At 39.3% G+C, this 23,672-nt stretch overlaps 1 protein-coding gene across 1 annotated transcript in view; it reads left to right on the top strand.

Moving 5' to 3' along the window:
• LOC149285994 (dual 3',5'-cyclic-AMP and -GMP phosphodiesterase 11A-like) overlaps nucleotides 1-23,672 on the top strand; it is a 106,871-nt gene that overhangs the window by 71,456 nt on the left and 11,743 nt on the right. The window contains exons 6-15 of the mRNA XM_089494682.1: nucleotides 6,439-6,571; nucleotides 9,789-9,864; nucleotides 10,793-10,860; nucleotides 11,351-11,443; nucleotides 13,594-13,644; nucleotides 16,440-16,586; nucleotides 16,757-16,864; nucleotides 20,359-20,468; nucleotides 20,936-21,026; nucleotides 22,886-22,986. Coding sequence (XP_089350808.1) covers nucleotides 6,439-6,571; nucleotides 9,789-9,864; nucleotides 10,793-10,860; nucleotides 11,351-11,443; nucleotides 13,594-13,644; nucleotides 16,440-16,586; nucleotides 16,757-16,864; nucleotides 20,359-20,468; nucleotides 20,936-21,026; nucleotides 22,886-22,986 — 978 coding nt within the window. The remainder of the gene's footprint in view (nucleotides 1-6,438; nucleotides 6,572-9,788; nucleotides 9,865-10,792; nucleotides 10,861-11,350; nucleotides 11,444-13,593; nucleotides 13,645-16,439; nucleotides 16,587-16,756; nucleotides 16,865-20,358; nucleotides 20,469-20,935; nucleotides 21,027-22,885; nucleotides 22,987-23,672) is intronic.

The following is a 23,672-nucleotide window of genomic DNA, read 5'->3' as shown; positions in this document are numbered from 1 at the left end:
GGAGGGACATAGGAAGCGAGAAGGTGTCTGGCAGGAGAAGCTAGATAATAATATCTGCAAAATTCCACAAAGTCTCAAATGAGGTTTATTTGTGCAATGCCATGGCCAGTGATCCTGTCAGTAGTAGAAATTTTGAATCTATCCTTTAGTTACAGAAAAAAAAAAAAAATTGCTTTGCCATGTGTTACTGTTGCTATTTGCTGAAAAAGCATGATGAAGACATCTGTGCTGTGAAGAAAATGTGTACAGTCAGTTTTGATATGTTTCATATTTTATGTTTCAAGGGATTCCACTCTGTGTGGCAAACATGCTGGTACAAGAAATAACCTGAGGCTAACATTTTAATTGCCTGAATACATAATATGTATAGCTGTTGTATTATGAACCTTTAAAAATGTTTCAAAGCAAAATATGCAAATATATCTCAAATAACTAGGAATATTGTGCCCCTTGAAACAGTTTTCTCATTCTGGCAATTTATGTGAGAAAGGTCCTGATACATTCTTGAAAACCATAGCATTGAAAAGAGGAAATTGAGAAAGCAGACTTTCGTGTCTGCTACAAAAAAACCAATTCATTTTCTTGTGTTAACAACATACAGTGGGGCAAAACATTATTTAGTCAGCCACCAATTGTGCAAGTTCTCCCACTTACAAAGATGAGAGAGGCCTGTAATTTTCACCATAGGTACACTTCAACTATGAGAGACAGAATGAGACCACAAAGTCCATAAATCACATTGTCTGATTTTTAAAGAATTTATTTGCAAATTATGGTGGAAAATAAGTATTTGGTCAATAACAAAAGTTCATATCAATACTTTGTTATATACCCTTTGTTGGCAATGACAGAGGTCAAACATTTTCTGTAAGTCTTCACAAGGTTTTCACACACTGTTGCTGGTATTTTGGACCATTCCTCCATGCAGGTCTCCTCTGGAGCAGTGATGTTTTGGGGCTGTCGCTGGGCAACACAGTCTTTCAACTCCCTCCAAAGGGTTTCTATGGGGTTGAGATCTGGAAACTGGCTAGGCCACTCCAGGACCTTGAAATGCTTCTTACGAAGCCACTCCTTCGTTACCCGGGTGGTGTGTTTGGGATCATTGTCATGATGAAAGACCCAGCCACGTTTCATCTTCAATGCCCTTGCTGATGGAAGGAGGTTTTCACTCAAAATCTCACGATACATGGCCCCATTCATTCTTTCCTTTACACAGATCAGTCGTCCTGACCCCTTTGCAGAAAAACAGCCTCAAAGCATGATGTTTCCACCCCCATGCTTCACCATAGGTATGGTGTTCTTTGGATGCAACTCAGCATTCTTTCTCCTCCAAACACGATGAGTTGAGTTTCTACCAAAAAGTTCTACCTTGGTTTCATCTGACCATATGACATTCGCCCAATCCTCTTCTGGATCATCCAAATGCTCTCTAGCAAACTTCAGACGGGCCCGGACATGTACTGGCTTAAGCAGGGGGACACGTCTGGCACTGCATGATTTGAGTCCCTGGCGGCGTAGTGTGTTACTGATGGTAGCCTTTTTCACTTTGGTCCCAGCTCTCTGCAGGTCATTCACTAGGTCCCCCCGTGTGATTATGGGATTTTTGCTCACCGTTCTTGTGATCTTGCGTGGAGCCCCAGATCGAGGGAGATCATCAGTGGTCCTGTATGTCTTCCATTTTCGAATAATTGCTCCCACAGTTGATTTCTTCACACCCAGCTGCTTGCCTATTGCAGATTCAGTCTTCCCAGCCTGGTGCAGGTCTACAATTTTGTTCCTGGTGTCCTTCGACAGCTCTTTGGTCTTGGCCATAGTGGGGTTTGGAGTGTGACTGTTCGAAGTTGTGGACAGGTGTCTTTTATACTGACAGGACAGAGGAGACTCTTAAAGAAGATGTTACAGGTCTGTGATAGCCAGATATCTTGCTTGTTTGTATGTGACCAAATACTTATTTTACCGAGGAATTTACCAATGAATTCATTAGAAATCCTACAATGTGATTTCCTGTATTCTTTCTCCCCATTCTGTCTCTCATATTTGAAGTGTACCTATGGTGAAAATTACAGGCCTCTCTCATCTTTGTAAGTGGGATAACTTGCACAATTGGTGGCTGACTAAATACTTTTTTGCCCCACTGTAGTCCCGACAATGTTGTATCTATAGAGGTTACCTTTTTTAAAGGGTGATGAAAGGAACAAGAAAAGAGATGTGTCATAGAAGACCTTCATTGTAAACACGGGTTGGCCTCTTACCAGCCTACCATGTTAGTTCTTCAAGTTGGAAGATCAGCAGTTGCAGATGTACTGAAAGACCAAACTATATGACCAAAAGTATATGGACATCTGACCATCACACCCATATGAGCTTGCTGGACATCACACTCCAAAAACATGGGTATTAATAATGAAATTGGCCCCTCTTTTGCAGCTATAATGGCCTCCACTCCTATGGGGAAGGCTATCCTCAAGATTTAAAAGTGTGTCTGTGTGTTTATTTAGCTAAAAGAGCACACAATCAGGTGTTCCAATTCATCCCAAAGGTGTTCAATGAGTTTACGGTCAGGGCTTTGTGCAGGCCACTCGATTTTCTCTACACAATACTTATCCCATCCATGTGTTTGTGGTACTCGCTTTGTGCAAAGGGGCACAGTCAACAGGCAATGACCTTCCCTGGTGCCACAAACTTGGGAGCATACAGTTGTCTAGAATGTCTTTGTATATTGTAACATTGACATTAGCCTTCACTGAAACTAAGGGACCATCACAAACCCTAACAAACAACCTAGATCATTATTCTTCCTCCTTAACAGTGTTCATTCCAGTAGGTAACATTCTCCTGGTGTCTGCCAGACACAGATTTTTCCATCAGACATCAGTTAGAGTAAAGTGTACGTGATATGGATGATGATCAGATTAGGTCAATGGCTACTGATCAGCAGGAGGGTCACTAAAATCAGTGATCAGATGATAAAAATAAAATTATCATGAAATTATAAAAAATACTGAATCAGTGACCTGAAATATCACTAATCAGTGGTATGACAAAAATCAGTTCCTTATTATATATTAGAAATGTAAAAAAATAAATCTCTCTTTCTGACAGCTGTCACTTATGTGAAGGGATTCATCATCCAGTGGCTGTCATAAAGATCTGATCACTCCTATTGGTCAGGAGTGATTTGTTCTTTACCAGCCCACTCCTGATTGGTTCTGCAATAGTATGAAGTGCTGCAGAGCTTTGCTGACAGCAACTGACCTAGAAGCACCTCAGACTTCCAGGTCAGTGCTGCTGAATATTTTTAAATGCTTGTACTATATCAAAGGCGATAGATAGCATTTTTATAATTGCCCCCCTGCTTTTGTCTCTGTCCCTTCATTTGGCCTCCTAAATTTGATTGCTGGATACATCACTGGTGGGAGTTTAATGTATCAATGCATATGCGGATGGTGCGTGTAGCTCCTGTGGGGCACTGCATGCATGTGTACCAGCAATTCACAAGATGCCCAAAAAGGGAAGCGCCAGCTTAGTCTTCAGATGTGTGTGACAGGCGATCACTGCTGCTGCATGCAACATTGAGTGGCTCCTCTTCTTTTATGCCTCCACCCTCTAATAGCTCCATCCTTTTGCGGTTCTGCCCTCATCAATCCACAACTATGGATGGTATTTTTTGGAGGAAACGGTTGCAAGTCAACCAGTATTCCAGTAAAACCAAAGTCAATGCAGGAATTATCAGTTCAAATTTTAAATATTTTATCCCAGAGCCCATAATTAGCTAAGTCAAACACGTTGGGTTTTATAATGCCCTGCTGTATTTTACACTGATGTTTTAGTTTAGATTTTTATCTTAAGACAATCAGGGGTTTTTAACGTCTTTCTTGATCTGCAGGTCCACTTAATGTGCAAAAAATCTCCATTTATTTTTAGTTAATTCATGAATTAATTAAATACTAAATGTATTACATAAATTAATTATATATATATATATATATATATATATATATATATAAAATTAAATAATTAACCAAATGCAAATAAAATATAATTGAATTCAATTATTAAATAATTTTAGGTGTGCATTTCAGTTTTTTTACTTTTGACATCTGGTCATCCTGTCCCCATATCCTATTTGGGGCATCTTTGAAGCTGGGCAATTCAACTTACCTATAAATTTAAAAAAAGAAATAGACACCCCAGGGTATTTCAAATGATAGTATTTCAACACTTTTTATGCACTAATTCTATCATCTGCCTTTTGTCAAAATTTGTGAAAGTAATTTTATTACTGTGTGTGTGTTTTTTCACACACATTTTACTTCAGATATGAATTTACAGTTCATGGTATATTTCACCATGAATGTCTAAAAGGGCATGAACACTATCTATAGTAATCAGCCAATATTTGTGTCTAACGTGTCTTAACTAAAGTTAATTCTACCTGACTTTCACCTAAAATCCATAAACATAGATATAGAACATTTAAACTTATTTATTTTTCCCAAGTCAGGTTCTTCTAAAAATTAGAAAGGTGCATCATACAGATCATTTCTTCAAGACCTTAAAAATCATGTTAATATACTTTTCCCTTTAACCCGAAGTATTCAACTAAATTTAAATATCTAAATTATCCACTTATATCTGAATCTTTATATTGTCTCCCCTTCTGTAGCACTATATTATAAACAATTATAGCTTATCTTTGGCTACAATAATACAAATGTGCATAAAATACATCAAAGTATTACCATATGCATACCCCTTCTCTTGTACTTAATTTTTCTTCCATAGCCAAAATTATGTATTCTCACCCTTTACTAGTGCATATGTGCAAAAACCATTTAAACAACCAAGCAGTTGCTTCATGAGACAACCAAGATTCTGAGAAAACCAGATATGAGAGGAAAAAATATATACGTGTATCAACACATCTAAATATTGCCCTATTTTGCCCTTTATACACTGCAATATAGCATGTGCTGAGGAACAGATGATTGTTATTATGTCCTGATATGTAAAACCGTGGAATTCAAAGACGGTGTACTTTCTTTTTTACACGACTGTAAGTGACCTCTGTATCCCCAAATGTTTCCTCTTTTTCATCTGACTAATCTCCCTGCCTTGGTTTAGAGGTGGTTTAGGTTACCTTTGCGTGTGGTGGTGTTTTTTATTTCATGAGTTATACAAATGGAAAGTTGCTTTGTAATGGTAAGTTGCTTTGTAAGCATTAGCACGCAATGGCAAATTAATTTGAATTATTTTTTAAGGATAACATACTTAAAACGAAAACCCTAAAATGATGTCCTTAGTGTGGTGGGCAGACGGGATAGATGCCCCATTTAAACATGGCACTTCTCACAGCTGGTTATGATGGTACATAACACTTGTTATCAGCAGACTAGTAAAGAATGTCCATGATCAATAACAACCTGTCAGGACTCGGGTGATCAGGTCGGGTAGGAGCCCATGCGCAGGGGATACTTGGGGTTCAGTCTGTAACCCACGGTGCATGATTATGCAAACAAAGACACCACAAGCAGAAATCCAGGTAATGCAGTGCATTTTATGTATATAACAGGACCAGCAAATAAGGGTAATACAGTCTAAGCAAGAAACCGGACGTATGGCAAAATAAAATACCGGTAATAAGTCTTTTGGCAGGGAGCCCGCTTGGACGGGCACGAAAGGCACACAGCCCGCTTGGAAGGGTACGAAAGGCACACAGCCCGCTTGGAAGGGTACAAAAGGCACACAGCCCGCTTGGAAGGACACAAAGCAGGGAGTCCACTTGGAAGGATACAAAGCAGGGAGTCCACTTGGAAGGACACAAAGCAGGGAGTCCACTTGGAAGGACACAAAGCAGGGAGTCCACTTGGAAGGACACAAAGCAGGGAGTCCACTTGGAAGGACACAAAGCAGGGAGTCCACTCGGAAGGACACAAAGCAGGGAACCAGGAACAGTACAGGTGCAGAGCCACAGCAGGAAAGGTCCATAAACTTCAATACAAAGGCCCTGACTGAAGGGGAGGGCAGGTTCATAAAGGCAGGGTACTCCAGGTAACAAGGCCCAGCTGCATGGATTGACTAGGGCTCAACCCAGGTTCTGAGTGCTCCAGAGGGCGGAGGGTGGCCACTAGTGGTAGCAGATTTCTATACCACAGGTATGAAAAAGCCATGGTTCAGGCAGTGAAAAAGTGGTTCCTGACACAACCATATATATACAATACCATGGCTAGCATTTTTCTTTCTTCAAAAGAGTTGGGAACATTGCTTTATTTTGTGGACTATGTTAACATTGTAACTATGGTAACATTACCCTATTAGGTCACTGTAACTATATATCCACGAAGAAATATATTTTGAGTTATTATTGATTTTTATGTCAACACTGTGAAAAAAAAGTCTACTTAGTTCATGACATTTCAATGTTGATATCTTTTGTAGTTTCAAAGACAGCATGGAGAAATCGTCATACTCTGACTGGTTAATTAATAACAGTATTGCCGAACTGGTTGCTTCAACTGGACTTCCTGTAAACATCAGCGATGCTTTTCAAGACCCTCGATTTGATGCTGAGGTAAGTCAAATTATTTACCTGCAAAAGAATATGATTTATTTTTTCCTGAAAAAAATGTTAATAAAATGATTGGGAAAAGAAAAAATGTCGGTGCGCTAAGCTAGTCTCAGGCTCAAATAATAAAAATGTATAATATGAGGCCTACCAAACAGTGTGAGCATGCTGCAAATACAGTGTGTTGGCTGTACAATGTATACAAAAAACAAAATACTGTCTGCGCTTCTCACCCTAATAAAGTTGGCAACAAATATATAAACATAATATAAATGAGAGGTTTTGGTTATATGAATTGGCCAAAGCATAATTAAGCTCACCCGCCACGTCAAGGCACACTCTCAATAGGGTGAGAACCTACTCTCACCTCCTACATAGTGGGCACACAAAGCAGTTTATACTGCTACCAAAACCAGATTAATGTGTTGGGGGAGGTGCAATTAAACCTCCTCCCATTTAACCCCTGGACAGCAAGCTGCAACCAGACTGATGAGGAGCCAACAACCTCAAATATGTGCAAACAGGGAAAAGAAAAAATGTCGGTGCGCTAAGCTAGTCTCAGGCTCAAATAATAAAAATGTAATAAAATGATTGGAATATTTGTCAGCCTTGGTTTTAATTTAAAACGTTAACGTTACTTTAAAAATCCTGCACAGTATTCAAAAATAAATACATCAATATTTGTTTTTATTTTTTTAAGAAAAAATGGATTGATTACCTAAAATCCTTCTTCTAATGGTAGGCATATATTTTCTGAATACTTAAACCCTGCAGTTATCAATTTGTGCAAGAAAGAAGAAAATATCCAGACCACCAATATCACAGACCACCAATTTTCTTCTATTGTTGCATATTTCCCATTCTTATATGTTTCAGATAATCAAACTAATTTTAATATTAAACAAAGATAACCCGGTCAGATGCAGTTTTTAAATGATGATTTCATGTATATAAAAAATCTATCCAACCCTACTTGGCTCTATGTGAGAAAGTAATTGCCCCCTTAGTTACTGAATCAACAAATGATCCAAATTTAATTGATTATTGGCTTCAAAATTCACTACCACTATATGTTGGTGTTCCTCAGGGCTCAGTTCTTGGGTCTCTACTCTTCTTCATCTACACATCCTTACTTGATCAACTCATACCTTCTTTTGGTTTCCTATACCACCTATACAGAGTTGACACCCTAATCTAGATCTCCTTTCGCCCTCTCTTCTAAGTCGTCTTTTCTAACTCGCCTTCTAATTCTTTCTGGAATTGCATCATGGGTGGCATCATATTACTTGAAGCAGAACCTCTCCAAGTCTGATTTTATGGTAATCTCGCCATCCCCTCGGTCCACAATTCCTGTCATCTGTGTCAGCAAATCCAGTAAACAACCAAGTTTGCTGCCTTGGTGTCACACTTAACTGTGCTCTCTCTTTCATCCCTCACATCAGTCCTTTACCTTCACCTGAAAATCATCTCCCAAGTTCACCAATTCCTCACACAAGAAATGACTAAAATACTTATCCACTCCCTTGTGATATCCTGCATGGATTATTGCAACTCCCTAATAATTGGTCTCCCTGTCACCCGCATTTCACCACTCCAATCTATCCTAAACACTGCAGCTAGATAAATCTTTCTCTGTCACCATTCCACATCTGCCACTTCTCTGTGCCAATCGCTGCACTTGCTCTCTATACCCTTAAGACTCAAATTCAAACTCCTCAACTACAGAGCCCATAACAACTCTGCACCGCCTCCTATCTAAATATACCCCTTACCCCCCTCTTCCCTCCTCTCATGACACTTTCTCTCTTCTACCATTATTACCCTTTCCCACTTCCGCATCCAGGATTTCACCCATCCTGTACCCCTCCTCTGGAATTCCTTCTGTCAGATTTTCTCCCTCATATGCAAATTTCAAAAGCTCTCTGAAAACCCACCTCTTTCAAGAAACATACAACCTTTCCTCATAATACTCACAGCCAGCATCCGTCTAAGCTACCTCAGCGACCAACAACCTCGTCCTGACTCAACCAACTCTTCCCCTTCCAAGCAGTCGTCTCCTACTGTTTCAATTCCTTCTTAACTGGCTAGGTTGTAAGCTCATGTGAGTAGGGCCCTCTTCTCACATGTTTGATTTTAAATTTATACTACCGACTCCGAAGTTTTTGTAGGGAGTGGTGGTTGTTGACATTTTTGTGCTGTCACTAGTTATCAGTCAGAACCATGGACAGAGTCTGGAATTCTGAGCTGCTTGGCGATGTTCAGTAGCATGTTGTAATGTGTATCCTTTTTATAGAAGACCTTTGCTTTATGCAAAATACCCCATGCAGTCTCTACTTGACAAAGACAAATCAGGACCAGCGAATAAGGGATTGATCTATAAAGGAGTTGGAGACACAAAAAGGTGGAAAATACAAAAACTTGCACAATTTTGATTGTGTCATTTTATAAATGTTTGTGTAACAACATTTTCCAAAATGAACTTATGGCAAAACGTAAATGTCTAGCAAGCATGCTATAAAAATGGTGCATTCCCATGTGTAAATATTTTTGGGGTTTTGGACCAAACCCCCACACCGAAAATATTAACCACCAAATCTAAAATGATAGTATTTCATCTATACAAATGCATAAAGTCTGGCATTTCATATCACTGTAATTCAAGCCTAATTTTAAGCATTGTGTTTATAGTGTGTTTGCATTATCTTTAAAACCCCATAATGTCATAAATAACACCACATGTCTCAAATGCCCACTGCTGACAAAAAGTATGAGCTATCACTATTGCTTCAATGTATACAGGTCACGTGGTTTTGTGTGTAAGTTAAGTTGAATGTATAGGACATTGTAGTGAATGTTTTGAACTTACAAAAACACTGAAGATGTAACCCAGGGTGCCTCTCATGTGAGGACACCACCATCAGGTTCTCTAGTCCATTAGCAGGCTGGAGGTGGTCATCAAAGACAACATATTGCTAGGGCTGATCCGGCCTTGTAGGACTGCAACATTGATTTTAATAACACGGGAGTAGGTGGATGCATTCTCTGTATCATTTACTACCTTGTAATGTAAGATTTGTTATTTTATTGAACAAGGTGTTCATTGTCCAAATAACGTATATGCAATAAGTAGCTCTCCCACAGTCAAAGTCCTGAAATAAAATATCATGATTTTTATATGACATACAATGAGAAATGTAATTTGTCTTTTTACCACATGTTCTAGGCTGACCAGTTTTCTGGATTCCACATCAGATCTGTTTTATGTGTCCCTATATGGAATAGTAGCCATCAAATTATAGGTAAGTCATATTCTTAAATATATTTACTGATGATGAATCTTAAATCTCTGGCTTTACCATATTTTGAAAATGTTTTTATATTGGCTTGTCATTAGGTGATGATTGATTTTATCTGGTAACAGTTTTATTTCTAAAATAATCTTAAAATGCTTTATCACATTTTTCGTTTTTTAAATAAGATTGGTCTTTAATTTTTTGAAACACTGTTATAACATTTTTGGATATAGACCCTATATCATTGTGTCTAATGGTGTCTTACTGTTAGAAAAGATGAATGGGTGTAATATCATAAACAAGGGAAATGATTACTGTGGGCCCCAAAATAAGGTCGTACAAGTAGGCCCGAGCATTTTGTACTGTATGTTTTTCTTTATGTTTTTGAGCTGCAGATACACCTTGATATGATCTTGTTTGCAGGTTAAGTGGGATTGGTTTTGTGTCTTTAGTCTTTCAGTGATTTATGGTCTGTAAGTATGGAAATATTTCATCTGGTGCATGGCTGCTTGACTCCACTTCTTTAGGGGAAATAACTGGACATATTTGAAGGATATCCCTGCTTGAGCACAGGTATGTCAATCAGTGGGACATTCATTTTCATTGAGATTCTTGTGCTGAAGTAGGTGTCATCCTCAGGTAGCAGAGTCCAGCCCACTAACTGCATCATGGAAGTGCCCCAGTAACACCAAACCCGCAGAAGTTGAACTAAACAGGTTAGTGTGGACATCATATAAAAAAAAGTCAGAGCAAGGAAAAGGTAGAGCAGACGAAGATGAAAGGAAAAGGGTTGATATTTTGTAGACAAGAGAACAAAGCAGGTTTCATTAGGCGGTAATCATAACCAAAGTGTAGTAACTTGAAGTATGAGGAGTAAATTGTATTTGTTTGAATTAGAATTTCAGTAAACACAAATATTATTTTCCTTTTACAGGTGTAGCACAAGTATTGAATAGATTAGATGGAAAGCCTTTTGATGATGCAGATCAAAGATTGTTTGAGGTGAGAAAGTTTTTCTGTTGTTAATCAGCAGATAAACTGTTTCATAAATATGTAATGTAACATTTTCTTATGTTAGTTACTGAGTTCCACTTTCACTTTCTTGTAATTTTAAAGAATAATCACTTATGGAGATAATGCCTTGAGTTTTGTCTCCTTGGATCCCAGGCTTCAAAGTGTAAAATATCATACTAGGCTGCAATATACATTATGCTCTCCTGAGATCCTAAAGAGTCCTCTTTAATATTAGTGAGGACTTACTACAGTGCAGTGTTTCAGCATGTTAAGACTGGAACTTTTATTTTTTTACTCAAGTTTCTTGTACGCAGAAGCTTTTGAAATTGTACAGCATTGAACTGTTGTACTGCTAGCAACTAATTGAATAGGAAAATCTTTGTCTCTTTAAGCCCATGCCAGACGGTAGATTGTATTAGCACATATTTTTGTGTGTTTTATATATATATTTATATATATTTGTATATTTTATTTTTAGGCTTTTGTTATTTTTTGTGGCCTTGGTATTAATAACACAATAATGTATGATCAAGTGAAGAAGTCATGGGCTAAGCAATCAGTGGCTCTTGATGTGAGTAATCAAAAACTTTCACTTCTTGTACATGTTCACAAGTGGGTATGCAGCCCATTCATTGTATCTGATGAACTGATACATAACAACAGAGAAATCAAACTTACTGTGTAGTGTGTGTGTGGAAAGCAAATATCAAAACAGATACCTATTTTTTCTCTCATTTGTATTAATATGTTGATCTTGACTAGCCTTACTTTTAATATCCCCACCATTCTATTGTGTTTCTCTTTGAAAGCCTCTCCTCGTTTTCTTATTTTCATTCTTCTATTAAAACCAAATAGAAGGCCTTTCTTGATTGCATCCTGACTACTTCATATGTTAGTAGAGAGGCATTATTGCTGTGGGCACAAATTTGGGTAAATGACAGATATCTCCCTGGACATACACACATAATGAATGATTTAGTATGAGGTGATACAATTTGGAGTTTAATTCAGCAGAACTGAAGTGCCAAATGACACAAAACCATTCTCATAGGACCCTTCCTTTTTCTTGTAGAACCCCACAATGTTGTACTGCAGCATCCTAAAGCTACAGACTCATTTAAAGGGACAATTTGCTCTCCCACTAAAAGCTCTTTGTACTCTGTAAGTACTTTAAAAAGCATTCTTCAAAACTATCAAGTGCTTACCTAAGGTAGAAGCTGAAACTCTCTAGCAGCAGCTGCCCTCCTATGTGGTCTGACAAACAATCCAGCTGCTCTGAAAATGGCTGGGGTGGAGGGTCATTCCAAAGCTGTTCAATGTGTATAAGGTCAGGTCTCTGTGCAGGCAACTCAAGGCAAACGTATCAAACCATTTTCATGGATTTTGCTTTGTGGCCAATGGACAGCCATGCTGAAAAAGGAAAGGGCCTTCTCTGAACCAATGCCACAAAGTTGAAAGGATATAATTGTCTAAAATGTGTTTCTATGATGCAGCATTAACATTACATTTCAATAGAACTAAGGGCCTGACTTGTGGCAAAGGTGGCATCCTATGACAGTGCTACATGCAATGTCACTGAGCACTTCAGTACTGCCCATGTTTTTCTATGAAGATGGGTGTCTATGTGTTTGATTTTATAGCAATAGGTGTGGATGAAACAGTTAAACTCAACAATTAAGGGGGATAGTTTTTGGTCATATAGCATATGTCCTATACGCGCTTGAAATTCACCTGTTGTGGTGTTCTCATATTACAAAAATAAGTATGTCAGTTATCTTTCATTTTGTTTTCTTAACATTCAAATGCAGTATTCCGTTTCCATCTATAAGTTTTTCAGTATCAGTTAAAATGTCCTTTGAAGCCACACTTCAGGGTATGATTATGTTTTGTTTCTTTCTATTTTAAGCATTTATTCGGGAGGTAAATATAGGCTTGTGTAAGAACTCAGTATAGACCTATACCAGGGCACTCTATCTATGCTAGTAGGGTTATGTTACAATTTGGTAAAAGTACTGTAACTTGTGTAGGCGTTATTTATATACCTCATGGGCTCAAGTTAAGGACATAGCTAAAATGACATTCAACGGGAGAGTTATAATCATGGGCAACTTTAATCTTCCTGATGTGAACTGAAAAACCAAAGTAGCTGGTTGTGCCTGGAGTACAGACATTCTAAATCCCTTACTTTGATTATCTTTAAAACAAGTAGTTGAGGAGCCAAGGGGGTCATATTAGATTTAGTGATCACAAATGGAGATTTAGTTTTGGATATTACTGTAGGTGAAAGTTTTAGATTTTAGAAAAGCTGACTTTCAATCATAAATTAATAAAAAACTAAAGTCTGCAAAAATAAATGTCCACTTGGGAAAAGTTATTACTTTTTTACCTACTGAGGAAGCTGAGACATCAGCGAAACGCATTAAGGATCAGAAAAGAACGAGTGGACATTTATGAGTGTTAGCTTTTTGTTTATTAATGATTTATTTATATTCAGTGGACAGTATCATGGTGTGAGTGCAGTATCTGATATTGGTGTATATCTATCAGTTGGTTTACCTCATTGGATTTTTACTGCAGTATTTAAATCAAATTACCGCAAAGACACTACACATTTATATGGCATCTAACATTACATCTCCAAACAGAAGCACTTTATATTTATCTGGAATCGACCTCATTAGGAAAATTGTTTTATTTTGTTTATTTTATTTATTTATACAGGTGCTTTCTTATCATGCAACATGTTCAAAAGCTGAAGTTGATAAGTTTAAGGTAAGGCACAATGAAATGTCTACATGTCTTAGATATACCTTAATACAAATAAACAATATTAATTTCAAAATACCTGATTTTGCTTTTATGTGTATTACCAGACTGTTTCTATTCCTGGAAAAACAGCTTGTTTGCAAATGGTTGATTATGTCAATTCATTTTTTATATAGGCAAGTTGGATGCATATAAATACAACTGGTAACTAAGTAAACCACTTCTATGTTCAGTTACTAATTGAGAAATTGACTAGTTGGTGTGTGTTGATTTTGACCACCTGTCATTTCAGATGATATGTACAAATATGATACAAAGGAAAACCCTCAAAACGTATAGCATATGTTAGATGTGGTCATTCAGACTTGTACAACTTGTAAATTTACAGAATTTTGGTAAATTCCCAGATTTGTACGATTCACCACGAACTTGACAAAAACGAAGCAAAATGCTCAGAATTTTCAGCTAAAATTTGTGGGCCCACATTTACTCACACTAGTGCACACTTTCACTCACTTTCTATTCTTGTTCACTTTTTCTCTCATACTCTCTAAATGTTTCCCTACTTTCTCTGTCAACCACTTCCTCTTACTTATCTTCTTCTGCTTACGCATCTTCTTCATCTTATATCTTCAATCTGCTATCTTAAATCTTTGTTTTAATGGCGTTCAAAAATATATTATCAAGAACGTGGTTACAACCACATACCTGTCACGAACCGAGGACACAGGTAGATAAGGAGCCCAGGTGCAGGGGATACAACATACATGAACAAGACAGGACACCACTATACAGAAACTAGCCTAGGACTATATGATAACAATTGGATATTCCGTCACATCATATGGCCATAGTATGCTTAGCCCACCACTACGCCAAAGTACTCCAATGACGGTGGGTCCTAACGCTAATCCCTGCATGACAGTGGTACGGAACAAACTAGACATGTAATCAAAACATATAGCACAGAGACACCTTTAGACTGCAGACTGAGACAAACAGAACACACGGGTGGGGCACACCTCATAAGGGAAGCAGAACTGAAGCAAGGAAAGTCTCTTGGCTGGAAGCCCTCGAGATGGGGCACACACGGCAGGAAGCCCTTGGAATGGGGCACACTCGGTAGGAAGCCCACTTGCAGGGCACACGGCAGGAAGCCCACTTGCAGGGCACTCGACTTGGGAGTCCACTTAGTGGGGCACTGGCCGCAACTCAGGAACATGGCAGGTTGCCCACTTGCAGGGCACACGGCAGGTTGCCCACTTGCAGGGTACTCGACTTGGGAGTCCACTTAGTGGGGCGCTGGCCGCAACTCAGGAACACGGCAGGTTGCCCACTTGCAGGGTACTCGACTTGGGAGTCCACTTAGTGGGGTGCTGGCCGCAACTCAGGAACATGGCAGGTTGCCCACTTGCAGGGCACACGGCAGGTCGCCCACTTGCAGGGTACTCGACTTGGGAGTCCACTTAGTGGGGCGCTGGCCGCAACTCAGGAACAAGGCAGGTACAGGAACAAGGCAGGTACAGGAACAAGGCAGGTACAGGAACAAGGCAGGTACAGGAACAAGGCAGGTACAGGAACAAGGCAGGTAGTCCCGAAACATCAATGACAAGGTCCAGACTGAAGGGCTGGGCATGTTTATAAAGCCTTGCTAGATCAGGTGATACATTGCAGCTGGACATGATAATCACTCTGAGTGATACAGAGTGACAAGAGCGGCCACTAGTGGTTGAAAACAGACATGACCGCTAAATGATTATACATGGTCCAGGCTAGCAGGGTCGAATCATGACAATACCACTACTATGGAACAAATAGTACATCAAATTGAAATACAATATAAAATGGAGAAGGGTATATCATATAAAATTGGAAACAGTAAAATATTTGTTAAAACATGGGAACCTTGGTTAAAAACATTTCCAATAAATAAATAAACAGAAGATCAATGAGAGTTTATCTTCCCTGCATTTATTGATATTAAATCCATATAACTAATGAATATCATTATTTAACAACATTTCTTTACCAGGTTCTGATATAGCAATGCATGGAACAACTTTAATCATGATCCATGACATATAGTATTTTTGTTTCTTGTTGGGTTTTTTTTTTGTTTGCTCCTTCTTTTCTCAGTATAATTGTCTTGAGTTTGACTGTTATTCATTGTCTTTTTTCTTTGAAATGTTTTCTATGTTTGCAAAAAAATAAAGGGGTAGACTTTGATGTATTTAATCATATTACACATGTAAACTGTAATAACAATCTAATGTGGGTTACAATGTTACTTCTCTTTATTTTAGAATACCCTAAATGGATAGAATTACAGCAATTAGAACAATTTTGCAAAAATACAGTAACTATTCACAAGATCTTAGCCATTTCCTCCTTTTGACACATAATTATTTTTATTTTGACAATTCTTTTGTCTTGCAGGTTAGAGGCACAGCTATGGGGGGCAAGTTTGCCAATTTACTTACTGCAGCCTGGGAGGAAATGTATATTTTCAGTGAAGTCAATCCTTTTTTAATATTCATTAATTATGGATGTTATATAGACGTTGATTTTTTTCCAGTACTCAAATAATAATGATACCAATTTAAGATTGACTATGACTAAACCTAGATCAATCATTACACTTTTGAAATTGGAATTAGGAACAGATCCTATAGAAAAAAATTAAAATAATTTTCTGGGCACTTGTTTACGAGAACATAAATGGGAAAATCAAACCTTGAACTACATTACATGACAGTGTGCGTGCTTTAAGAAATGTGTAACTATGTTTTCTTTAATTTAAGGCAGCCAACATCCCTTTGGTGTCGGAGCTTTTCATCGACGATATCCATTTCGATGATTTCTCTCTTGATGTAGATGCCATGATTACTGCTGCCTTACGAATGTTCATGGAATTGGGAATGGTCCAGAAATTTAAAATTGACTATGAGGTAAACATATGTTTTGCCCAGATACCAAATTTCCCTTTGTTGCAACTTTCAGGCTGTGCCATAAATATTGCTACTTATCTTACAACCAAGAAAATACTTATCCTGACAGCGCACTGTTATATTCACTGCTTTAATCCTAATGTGATTCCCTATGTGTTCTTGTTTTCCAGACCTTGTGCAGGTGGCTTTTGACAGTAAGGAAGAATTATCGAATGGTTTTGTATCACAATTGGAGGCATGCTTTTAATGTTTGCCAGCTGATGTTTGCCATGTTGACTGTAAGTAATGAAAGCATATAGAATGACTTCAAGTTCACTCTTACTTCCTTATTTGTTTGTTATAATGTTAACTATTAAGCTGTTTTACAGTACTGATTATATCAGTGCTGAAGATTGAGGGCATGCAAGGGCATGTGAATTTAAATTGGGATTACTCTAGCCTTGGTGTAGAGATAATCTAAATTAGCGGATGTGGGTTTCCCCCTGGATCTGAGAGAAGATCCCGATCCGGAGGCAGCAACAGCGGGCCGGCACATGACATCTCTAACAGAAGGGGAAACCACAATCCTCCACAATGGGGCAATCAACAAGATCGTGACCCATTGACTGCAAACCAGATGGAGAGTCCGGAGTATCACCGAAAATGGAAGAAAAGCGTAAACCCTGAGGGCGGCCACGTCTGAAGAAACGCATCCACAGCCAGAGACATCGGACCCAGCAGCCAGCTGAAAAAATCCGTCACTTGGCGATGGAGACAGGAAGCGAAGAGATCACAACACCACCGCAGTTCCAGACACACCTAGTCGTTCAGCCGAATCACCTGGTCATAGGAGCCTAAGCGATAGAGATAGGAGGGCTTTAGGCATTGCATGGCCTGATAATGGAGAGGGCCTGGAAAATTAGCCTGGATGGAACAGCCTGGATTGCCGAGAGTTGGTTTATGATACGTGCCAGATCCCACAGAGACACGCATGAGCGCCGCAGGAGATGCCGAATATCTCTTGTGATGGAGGAGAGCTGAGTTAGATGCAGGACCGTCTCCACCGAATCCACCATGAATCCAACTGAGTCAGAGTCAGTTCCGATTTCTTCTCGTTGATGACAGAGTTTCTGGTGCACTTCCTTCTCCAGAGGCCGGCGCAGCCAGAAGTGGAGGAACTGTGCAATGTGGGGTGTTGGAGTCCACTCCGAGGGCCTGGGGTGACGCAGAGTGCAAGGATCAAACATCGGGGGGGCCTGCAGAATCCAGGATCTCTGTATAGGCGTCAGGGGCAAAGATAGGCTGGGAGTCTCCCAAAACCGTCTCGTGGACGAGGGTCGACTGTTCCACTGGGGAAACCGGCATGAAGCTCTCCGGGGGTATTCGTCCAGCACCTCGTACTCTTCAGCTTGGTTCTCCACCTCTGTCCTGGATGTTGATGGGCGCGCTAGAGCCAGGGTAGGGGCCCTAGCCTTCTTCAAGGTGCCTTGCCTTTAGCTGACACGTCAGCCTCCGTGGACTGGCGTCCTCAGAATCCCAACCCAATGGATGCGTTGACCCACCTATGGGTGGAAGCGCTTGGGAAAGGGCTGACGGGTCTAGGGAGGCCAGAGCAGCGGGGAGAGACTCTACCAGCGCAGATTTCAGCGATGCCTGAAGGGCAGCGGGCATAAGCAGGTCGGCATCAGACATGTCATCTTGAAATCTGCAAGACATATAATAGAAAATATTCATTTTATTAGATATTTTTTACTTAGAACAGATGCAAACTTGTGGCTAAAAACACCAATATGTGTAAAAGGGGGGTCACTCATAGGAGGAACTGAGGGGTCCCCCTCACAGAGGTACAAAGGGGGTCACCCTCAAGGACAAACAGATAAACAGAGGTCACCCTCTAGCGGGGCAAAAACGGAGAAAAAAGCTCTGCACCGCTAAGTTATGCGGCCCAATTTTTTTGCAATGCTGGGCCGTTCTGACAGCAGGGGGAAGCAGAGAGTAGCGCTGGGGCACCGATCCCTGGCTACTACACAGAATGCGCTCAGTGGCAGTAGAAGGCGTTCAGCGGCAGAAGAAGTTGTGCGCACCCCGAGTGGCCCGAAAACTACACATGTCCGCCCATGGAGGGAGGCGAACCGGCCGCCAGTCACGTTTTTAGACATGAGGACGGCAAAACTGCTCCGCCCTCGCCCACGGCAGCCGAGAGGCGGCTGCGTGGGGAAAGAGAGAACCATGGGGGAGGGCTGCGGTGTGGCAACGGGAGAGCAGGGGAACGTGGCGCCAAAAGCCAGCAGGCGGGCAAGCCCACAATGGAGCAGGGCCCAAACATGCGGGAGACGGTATGAAAAACTGGAATAACCGAAACCAAAACACAATTGAACAGCAAGTGACAATAGCCTAAAAAAATAAGAGGGGTTAGGATAGAAAAAAACCCAATAATAAAGATATAGAAATAAAAACAAATTAAGCCACATGTGTAGCAGACTAGAAAAGAGGGTGCTCATCTGGAGGCCAGCAGCAAAAGAAGATGAAGTAGAGAGTTTTGTAGGGCTTTTTGTGAATTCTGTATGTTCCTCATCTGGAGGCCAGCAGCAAAGATGAAGTAGAGAGTTTTGTAGGGCTTTTTGTGAATTCTGTATGTTCCTGATTGGTTGGTTGTTTTTCTCGTGTTAACCATTTCTTTGCTGCTGGAGTTTTGAGTAAAGAAGATGATGCAAATATGAAGCCTCCTGTCTTGACATAAAATTTTGAATTTTGGGTTAGAGAATATATACTGTAAATTCATTGTGAACCTGCATGTCCTCGTCTGTGTGAGGGACTTCTCATTATCCTCCATTCAGCTTGCATTATTCTGGCCTTCTGTAGTACTTCTGCAAGAGGGTTTAATAGACCAAAAATGATACAGATTAATTTTGGGCTGTTTTCAGAATTTTGTTTCCTGTCCTTTTGGATCAGATGAAATTTGGAGGGCTTTTTCCATTTGGAAACAAAAGTCACTGTCTCATATTCTCACTAGTAGACAGAGATAGAAAAGAGAGGGATAAAGACAAAACTAGTGGAAGAGACTTTCTTATGTTAGTTTGAGTGCGTGGGTATGTTAGTGTGAGAGAAGGGAAGAAAGGACAGAGAGAGAAAATGGAAACAGATAGAAAAAAGAAAGGGAAAGACAGAAGGAGAGGGGAGAGAGAGAGCAATGGAGGGAAAATATTTTTGAAGATGTGATTTCAATGAACGGCACATACGCTGATGTATAAATAATTTTGTAAAATATTATGTATTTGACTATGGCCATTCTTCTAAATTTCTGTATATAATGAACAGTGGGATGGCTTGAAATGATGCTGGTTAACAGATACCATAGAATTAAATATTGAATGACATAATTAACATAATTGTGTTTTTATATTTGGACAGCTCTGTATATTTATTTGTATACAGTATGCTTACATAGACAGCTAAAAGAGAAACAGAAAGGCATATAATGGAAAATGTGTAAGTTTGAAGATCATTATCATATTGGCTGCAATACATTTGGTATAAATGTAATGTATGAGTGTAATCCTGTGGAAATCTATTGATCTTTATAATAATAATAATAACTGATATTTACTTACTAATTTTAATTCATAATAACTGATACATAAGTATAACATTGCATAGAATTGTAAAGCTATATGTTTTATAAGTTGTTTGATTCTTAACAGGATACAATACAATTCAGATTTTTTTCCTGTCTTTAAGCATCCCTCTCTATTGTTGTCCCTGATCGCTACAACACTATTTGTTGTTTCTGCAGACAGCTGGGTTTCAGGAAATTCTGATAGATATTGAGATTTTGGCTGTGATTGTGGGATGTTTATGTCATGATCTAGACCACAGGGGAACCAACAATGCCTTCCAGGCAAAGTAAGTATATTGTTATTTTGCTATTTGTGAAATATCTGTATATATTAAAAATATATTTCATAGCAACCTACACCAACCTATCTGGATAGACAGGCACATTTGAATGTTTTATAATGATCATAAGAAATCCATATAAAATTATATTGGCCCACTGCTGATGTCAGCAATGTATGAAAACTCACGGTGAATGAAGACTAAGAGTCTTTCTTGAACAAAGTTGTAGGGAGCTCAGCAGTATACCAGACACCGTACACAGTGAATGTAGGCAGACATCAACACAATGTTTTACCATTGGTAAATTTCTAGTGCATTTAGACTGCCAGATACATGTAAACACTCTGTTGTAACAGTGGTGTTAGTGTTATCAGTGTTCGAACACTCTGTTAATTAGTTACAATGAGATGTCCTGTGATTATGTACCAGCCTTTTGTTCCATTATAGTTCCTGATATATTTTTTTCCCCACAGGAGTGGCTCAGCTTTGTCTCAGCTATATGGAACATCTGCCACTTTGGAGCATCATCACTTTAATCATGCTGTCATGATTCTTCAGAGTGAGGTAAACAGATAATTGGGAAGCTGAACATGCTTTTTAGCAATCATAAATTCTACTTATCCTTGAATGAAAGTAGAATCCATAAGCGATTCTTGCTATGTGTGCACTAACTAAGATGTAATATTGGAAGAGACGGTAGGGCGACATTGAGAGAGTGTGAGTAAGAGTGAGAGAGCGTGAGAGTGATTGAGAGTGTGAGTGAGAGAGTATGAGAGAGTGAGTTAGAGAGCACGAGAGAGTGAAATATAGTAAGAGTAAGAGCTAGTTACAGTGAAAAAAGCATTATGGGAAAGTGATGGGAGATATGCTATATAACTGTCAATGTCTGGCTCAGTATATTATAATGAGAGTTATAGTTACATAGTTACATAGTTCATAAAGTTGAAGAAAGACCTAAGTCCATCAAGTTCAACCCTTCTACCTAACCTTCCTATTCTTGATCCAAAAGAAGGCAAAAAAACCCTAATTAAGCTACTTCGAATTCTGCCATCAGGGGAAAAAAATTCCTTCTTGACTCCAAGAGGCAATTGGATTTCTCCTTGGATCAAGATGCTCTAAAATATTAATGTTATTTTATTTATATCCCTGTATGTCATGCCTTTCTAAGAAAATATCGAGGCCCCTTTTAAGATATCTAATGTATTGGATAACACCACCTTCCTTGGAAGTGAATTCCATACCTTTATTGTCCTCACTGTAAAGAATCCCTTCCTTTGTCGTCTATGAAACCTGCGCTCTTCCAGTCTCAGATGGTGACCACTTGTTCGTTGTATATTTCTGTTAATGAACAGGTCACTGAAGAGCTCTTTATATTGGCCCTGCATATATTTATATAATGTTATCATATCCCCTCTGAGACGCCGTTTTTCTAGCGTATATAATTTTTAGTCTCTCTTCATAACTAGTATAGTTATGCTATACCACTGTCTGTGTCTGGCTTTTTGTATACTGGTAGGAGTGTTAGGAACCAGGAGCAAGACAGACACAAAACAAAGTACAAAACACCTTTATTGACATAACCAAGCAAGCAAAGCAAAATCGTGATCCAGAAGCATACACTAAAAAGCAAGCCAGGGTCAGGAACCAAGACGGGTACTCAGACCAGCCATATCTGGAATACAGAGATCAGCGATGTCAGAAATGAGCCAGAAAGACATCAGTAAAAGCCAGGTCATACAACAATAATCAGGAACACAGGAGAATGTGCTTGCAGCCAGAAACAACGCAATTAGGAAATGGGCCTAACTGCTTAAATAGCCTGGAAGGGGTTGGCTGAAAAGAAGCATGTGCGTAAGATGGTAACAGAGGAGTAAAGGTGGATCGTTAAACATCAGCTCAGTCAGCCTGACACAGGGAAGAAAAGGCTGCTTGTTTATTTATCAACTGAGTGCAAAAACAGAGCAGTTCAGCCAAATTTTGACAAGGAGTCATGCTGTACCACTGTTTGTGTCAGGGTCACTAGGTAATTATAGGAGTTTTTCTTTACCTCCATTAGTGTCTGGATCACTATGTAATGACGGACATTATAGTGTACCACTGTCAGGCTCGGTATATATTGATGGGAGTTATACTGTACCACTGCCAGGTTCAGTATATAATAATGGGATTCATGTTGTTAATTAGGGGAGTAATGCTGTACCATTGTCAATGTCTGGCTTGCTATATAATGATGGGAGTTATTCTATACCACTGTGATTGTTTTGTTCAGTATTTAATGATGGGAGTTATGCAGTACAATCATCAGCGTCTGTCTCAATATATTGCAATATAAGTTATGCTTTACCACATACAGTATATTGCTAGCATTGTATTATGTTATTCTGTATTATAAATATTTATTCCTTATAGTATTTCTGTTTCAGGGGCACAATATTTTTGCCAACCTGTCCTCCCAGCAGTACAGTGATCTCATGCAGCTTTTGAAACAGTCAATTTTAGCAACAGACATCACACTTCATTTTGAGTATGTATTTGCATGTTCTTCTTTAACCTTTGTTAAAATGTTGCAGATTGAACATCTTAGTTAGCTTTACCAAAATCATTTAGCAACATACTGTATTTGCTTGGTTATAAGACAGCCCTGATTATGAAATTAGAATATTAAATTTAAAAAAAAAAGAGAGCCTGAATATAAGACTACCCTATAGGAAAAAAGTTCACATGTAAACTATTTTTTCATATTTAATAAAAACTATGTTTGAGAAAAATGCATTTCTTTTTATTTCCTTTTATTTCCCAAACTGCCCCCATTTATGCACATCTGCCCCCGGCTTGCCACTCTGCCCCCCATATATGCCTTATACCTCCCTTTATGCCACTCTGCCTCACTGAAATGCCACTCAGCCTCCAGGTATGCCTTATACCCCCTATATGCCACTCTGCCCATAGATTTGCCTTATACCCCCCTTTATGCCACTCTGCCCCCCCGATATGCCTTATATCCCCTTATATGCAACTCTGCCCCCAAGATATGCCGTATCCTCCCCTATATGCCACTCTGCCTCCCTAATATGACCTGAGGCAGACAGATCTTTAATCTCTCTTTCCTCTGGTATATTTCTGTCCTCATTTAAAGATGCTATCATCTCGCCTATTTTAAAGAAACCCTCACTTGATCCCACATCCCTGTCAAATTACTCTCTACTTTGC

The sequence above is a fragment of the Sceloporus occidentalis genome, unplaced genomic scaffold (assembly GCF_023333645.1).
Source record: "Sceloporus occidentalis isolate IW3139 unplaced genomic scaffold, rSceOcc1.0.p SCAF_74, whole genome shotgun sequence".
Lineage (NCBI taxonomy): Eukaryota > Metazoa > Chordata > Lepidosauria > Squamata > Phrynosomatidae > Sceloporus > Sceloporus occidentalis.
Note: the sequence above shows the minus strand (reverse complement) of the source record. Positions and strands in the feature narration are given on the sequence as shown.